The sequence below is a fragment of the Pundamilia nyererei genome, unplaced genomic scaffold (genome assembly GCF_000239375.1).
Source record: "Pundamilia nyererei isolate P.nyererei 1_Seehausen unplaced genomic scaffold, PunNye1.0 scaffold00295, whole genome shotgun sequence".
Classification (NCBI taxonomy): domain Eukaryota; kingdom Metazoa; phylum Chordata; class Actinopteri; order Cichliformes; family Cichlidae; genus Pundamilia; species Pundamilia nyererei.
This window is the reverse complement of record NW_005187696.1, coordinates 432,110-438,042: the sequence shown is the minus strand read 5'-3', so window position 1 is coordinate 438,042 and position 5,933 is coordinate 432,110. Positions and strand designations below refer to the sequence as shown.

General features: G+C 37.9%; 1 protein-coding gene across 1 annotated transcript; it reads left to right on the top strand.

Moving 5' to 3' along the window:
• The first annotated feature begins 2,659 nt into the window (after positions 1 to 2,659).
• On the top strand, positions 2,660 to 5,022 carry LOC102193060 (prolactin-2). The gene is made up of 5 exons (XM_005750996.1): positions 2,660 to 2,699; positions 3,381 to 3,493; positions 4,217 to 4,309; positions 4,557 to 4,739; positions 4,849 to 5,022. The coding sequence occupies exons 1-5, from the start codon at positions 2,660 to 2,662 to the stop codon at positions 5,020 to 5,022; spliced, it is 603 nt and encodes a 200-aa protein (XP_005751053.1).
• The last annotated feature ends 911 nt before the right edge of the window (positions 5,023 to 5,933 follow it).

Sequence of the window (5,933 nt, the reverse complement as noted above, 5' to 3'; positions counted from 1 at the left end):
ATACTTCTATATCATCTTCTATAATAGATCTACAAATCTACACTACAGCTCAGAAGTGTGGAGAGAATTTAAAATGTGTTGTTTTCTGAAAACGTGTAAATCCTGTTTGATGTTTAGTGTGGGATTATAATATTATCTTATGCCATGTTATATGTTATATATTGTGAAATTATTATGTAGTTTTAGTTTGCATTATTCTCCTGAATTAGAAGAAGGTGATAACTCTTGCATTTGTTAAACTGATTTGCGTTACATTAGACTGCTGATTTATTGTGAATGGATGATATTGTTTTATGATGCATTATACTGCTGAGTTAAGAAGAGAATATTGTGTGCAGAGAGTCAGGGCCTTGGTGCTCTGATAGCAGAGGAGACAGAGCACATTCCACAGGAGGTTCACCCCACCACCTTGTTGGGAGCAGAAAAACAAGGAGCCGAGGTCATAACTTAGGCGCTGTGTGAGAGAAAGAATGTGAATGTTTAGGCTTTTACGACTAGGTGTGGGCCACTAGAGGCTATAAGACTTTGAGTAACCCTCCACCAGTTTGAGATTTGCTGTGACCCTCTGCATGCATGTCTCCCCATCCGGATGGTTTATGCTCATAAAGTGTTGAATTGTATGGTATTAAAGATTGTTGATTGAGCATTGATACACCGAGTATTGTCCTTCCTTCAGCCCAAAGATCGAAAGAATTGGGAGGATGTAACATTAGTAACAGCAAATTAGTCAGAAATGTAAAAATATGAATGTTTAACAGTAACTTTGATCATGAATCATGGATGGGGTTTAATGAAACATCTACACGTGTACAGAGGCCCGTTTTCAGCAATAACACCTCATTTGTTCCATTATGTAACCAACTGTCTGTTTATCATGTTAAAGCCCAACTAATCAGTCAACAAACTTTTATCGAAGGACATCAACACTGACCAAAATTATTTTGTCAACTAAGATAGTAATACATTTTGTCACATTAGAGTCTTGAACGCCCCATTTTCTTATTCTGATTACATCAAGTTTGCACTTTTCTATAAAAACACTGGCACTCACATATCTTCAAAACCCTCGGGGTTTTTTTCTCAGTTTCACAAATGGAATAGTTTTTATTTCTTAAAATTAAAAATAAAATAATGTTTCCCCTTTTGTAGTTTAATTGAAATTAACCGCAAAATCATCAAAGACTTAAACTGGTGTGTTTAAATTCAGCAGTTAGTGCAAGTTCGACTTTATATTAAGACTTCAGTATGAAACCATTTTGAAACAGCTTTCAGTTCAAGCAGACGTGTCAGGTGAGTATTTGAACCAATGAATGTGGATCAGTACTACAGTCATCGGTCTATCCCAGACCATCCCAGCTTGCAGATTATCGACTACGCCTTGAGTGGGGGTGGGGTTAACATTTTGCACAGTCTGTTGTCTTTTGTTTGTTGTTGGCACAGTTTGTATTGTGTTACCACATCATATATGTGCATTTGTAGGAATTCTTCATGAGCCAAAAGAACATACTCCTTAATCTTAATTTTGTTCCTTCCTATATTATCAAAAGTCCTTTAAGGAACAAGTGAGTGTAACCATTTACTCTTTTAAGTCCATTTTTGACTTAAATGTGAGCCAATGAAGAAAAATTAAAATGGGAGAAACATGAACCGTCTTTCTAGTCCCCGTTCTGCTTCTTGTTGTCGTCTTTTCAGCTGAAGGTTTTTCAAGAAGGTTTTACAACAACCTGATTAATAGCTGAGAATAGAAAACACAACTTGAACACACAGTTTTCCAAATTGTAGGAGATGAAAGATAGCAGTCTGACATGTTTTTAATGTGAGTGTTAAATGACACCTGAATAAAAATCTTCACAGTGTCACCGTTTTGGCCAAGGTAATGACATCAATACTAAACATCTTATTTGACACCATCTTTCTAAGATTTATATACAAAGTACAATAACCTTGGTTTTTCTGAATTTAGAATTAGAAAACTAATTAGAGGTCCAGGTCTTTATGTCGGTAGTTTATTTGTGTCATTTGGCTTCATAGACAAGTACAACTGGCTATGCTGATGAACGCTGATCTGACGCCAAGAAGAACAAGCAGAAGCCATAAGAAGGTCATGACTAACCTGCAGTAGTGTTTCTGTGCTATGACGAACTCTGACTGCAAATCTTCAAATTAGTTGGATTTTAGAAAAAACAGAACCTGTAAAAACCATTTCAGACTTAAAAGAACAATAAATATAAAGAGTAGAAAAGTTGAAGCTGGAAACTTGAAATACTAAAAAGAACACCTGAGAAGCTGTTGGTCAGTCACGTGAACCTGCAGGTGCCACCGTGCTATTACAGAACATTAATGTTTTTATTTATTCAGTCAATTAAGAGTAAGGAGGGATGTTTTCCACCTTCATGCAACACACACAAACACACACAAACACACACAGAGTTGTCAAACTGCAATTACGTCCTGTTGCATCCATTCAAAGCCCCTCTGCCATGTTTCTCATTATAAACTGGTTCCAGCACGTTCTTGGTAATTAGCACAGAGTCACCCTGCTGCTGCATAACCAAACGACCGGAGCCAAGAAATTATAAAATGGAGGCACAAAGGAGCAAAAGGCAAAAGTGACAAGAAGACGAGGAACCAGAAGCTGACGGACGGCAAAAGAAGAGAGATGGCTCAGAGAAGAATCAGGGGAGGCAAACTCATGATGGGTGAGAAGAGCTCAGCCAATACAAAGCTTCACAGTGCTCTACAGATCATTTACTTGCTCAAAAAATGTAAAGAAATGAAAAACATTAAACCTGAGATTCTACCCATAAGAGGATTTTAGCTTAATTACTGTTAGAACCAATATTACCAGTTTGCTCACCAGCTCACAATCAAAGTTTTGGTCTTTAGCAACCACATTTCGGAAATCTCTCGCACAAATATTCATTTAAATGTGAAAGATTTGGAAGACAAAAGTTACCATACATCAGAGATGTAGTATATATATGATATAAAAAATTATTCCTTCAATCATTCATCTTAGAAAAATAATTTACAAAGATGTGAAATAACCTGCATTTATTTTTTGTTTATTTATGATTCACTGCACCAGATTTAATAATATTATGAGTATAAAGCCACGGCATTGCTCAAATTCTATTATTGTTGGTTTGGCAGCCCTTAAGAGGACAGTGCTAATAATAATGATAAATGAAAACTTTTATTTTAAACTTTTACAGCTATTTGTATGAGACCTTTTATAGAACAGGTTATAAATGTAGCTGAAAGACTGCTTGAGGAGTGTACTTATTAAATAAAAGGAAAAAAGCCAAAAGGACACCAAACTGTGGCCCTGCAGCTGCTTTCTCTAACTCTGCCTCCGCTCATCTTTTCATGCTTCACAGTGTTGTGTGTGGTGGCAATGTGCAGAGCCGTCCCCATCAACGACCTCATCTATCGAGCCTCTCAACAGTCTGACAAACTGCACGCGCTCAGCACGATGCTCACCCAGGAGCTGGTCTGTACCTGTGTGTGTCTGTGTGTGTGTCTGTGTGTCTGTCTGTCTGTGTTTGCACTGTAAATAAAATGTCACAGTCTCCCTAAACATAAAAAACACAAACTTCCTGTTTAAACGCTGATCAGCGATGCTTCCTTATTAGCTCGACATGCAGTGCAGTGGGTCTGCTTGAAGCTGCCTCATTAGCAGTTTTCTAAGTTACAACATTTGGTTAAACTCTTGAAAAAGCAGCAGCCTTTGTGTTGAATTAAAGCCTGCCAAGCAGTTGTTGGTTATAAGGTAAGTTAAGATAACCTTTATTAGTCCCACACTTGGGAAATTTGTTTTGTTACAGCAGAAAATATGTATGGTCATAAGGGTAAGATGTCTCTGGCAAAAGGTCGGCAGCCTTAACCAGGTTTCCTTCATGGGTCGACCTTCAGGATCAATAAAGTTTTATTGAATTGCGCTGAAAAGTGGATAGTGCAAAGTTATATAGAAAAATTAGAAAAACACTGGAATAAGATAAGAATAAGATACTGTTCACAACTGTACACAATAGAATAGAATAGAATAAAATAAAAATACTATATACAATAGAATAAAATAAAATACAAATGCTATTTTCAATTGAGTATAATACAACAATGCCAGAAAAGAGTATTGCTATCAGTGATCAATAAAAGTCAGCATGCTAAAGCCTGAACAATCTGTCTGATTTTTTCCCATTTACTTAAACAGCAGGGCTCTGAAGTATTCCCTATAGACAGGGTTCACGCGTGCCACACCTCCTCTCTACAGACCCCCACTGACAAGGAACAAGCACTTCAAGTATCAGTAAGTCATTTTACTTCAACCTTGCCTACTCTCCGTCACACTGTTGCTATGTCATATCTCTGATATCTTCAATATCTCTGCATCTCTGCTCACACAAGGCACAATTTATTCAAGAGCCCCTTCAAACAGTAGTTTAAAGCCAACGAGAACAAAGGTGTCTTCATCTCACTGAGACATTATATGCACACATGTTTTCCTCTGTTTTCCCAAAATCTCCTTCACCTTATTGTTTGGATTTCTCCTCTAGGAGTCAGATCTGTTGTCCCTGGCTCGCTCCCTCCTGCAGGCTTGGTCGGACCCTCTTGTAGTCCTGTCCTCCTCTACTAATGTCCTCCCGTACTCAGCCCAAAGCACCTTATCCAAAACTATCCAGAAGATGCAGGAGCACTCCAAAGACCTTAAGGATGGCCTGGATATACTATCTAGCAAGGTGTGTGGGCTGCAAACAATAATTTCTGAATTTGCATTTATTTGAACCAAGAATATTTAAAAATAAAGTCAAATGAAAATAATTTTTCCCGGACTCTGTTTGTGTCCAGATGGGTCCAGCTGCTCAGACCATCACTTCACTTCCATTCATAGAGACCAATGAGATCGGCCAGGACAAGATTACCAAACTGCTGTCCTGCTTTCGCCGGGACTCGCACAAGATCGACAGCTTCTTGAAAGTCCTGCGCTGCCGGGCAGCAAACATGCAACCCCAGATGTGCTGAAGAGTGGCTGTCCAGCCTGAATCTGTGAAAAGATCGTTCTTACAGCTTCTATTGCTTATCAAATAGAGAATTGCTCATGATAGAAATTTGCTGTCTTAGATATTATCTGGTTTGCTAATTAGTAAGCTTTTTAGGCTTCAGGGATTAAGGATAAGGAGGAATTATAAGGCAGGAAACTATCCATGGTTTGACTCTTTTAGCACAGTGAGTAAAACAGTGATCTTACTTTCCACTGAGCTAATTCTGTGTGTAAAATCTCTGTGACTCCTCCTTGTCTTTTCCTTCTGTTGCAGCAGAATCCCCTGAAAGCTAATCTACTAAAGATGAAATCTAGGGCTTCAATGAAGAGTTATGTTTTCTTCCTAACTAGTGCTTAGTTGATGAGAAACTGCAGCATTTGACTTGAGTCATGTCTTTTAAAAAGCTTTGTGAATTCAGTGCCTTTTAAGTAAACTATTTCTTTAAAATCTGTATTTCAATAAAAAAAAAAAAATCTTGCACGGTGAAATTCTGTTATTTATGTGTTTGTTTGTTTTTTCATGGGAAATGCAATACCTGTGGAAAGAATAGGAATACACTCAAGTTTCTTGGTGACCATAGACTGTATACAAAAGACAGACCTCACAGATGTTTCACAGTGGTCTTACCTACAGAATTGTTGATTCACATTTTAAAGCGTCAATTTGACAGTATTTATGTAGAGCAGTATTCGAGCCAGAAACAACCATATTTGGAAGATAGGGTGTTGTGCTAAGGTCATCAGCTGAAGCTAGGTGCTATAGGAGTATGGAGTGTCTAAAAACAAAGGTAGCCGCTAAATAACAGGCTAATAAAACCCTAGGATTTTGCTGACAATATTCAAGTACAAACTACAATATTTACACAAAGCCAGACGGGCTGTGCCACAGGCT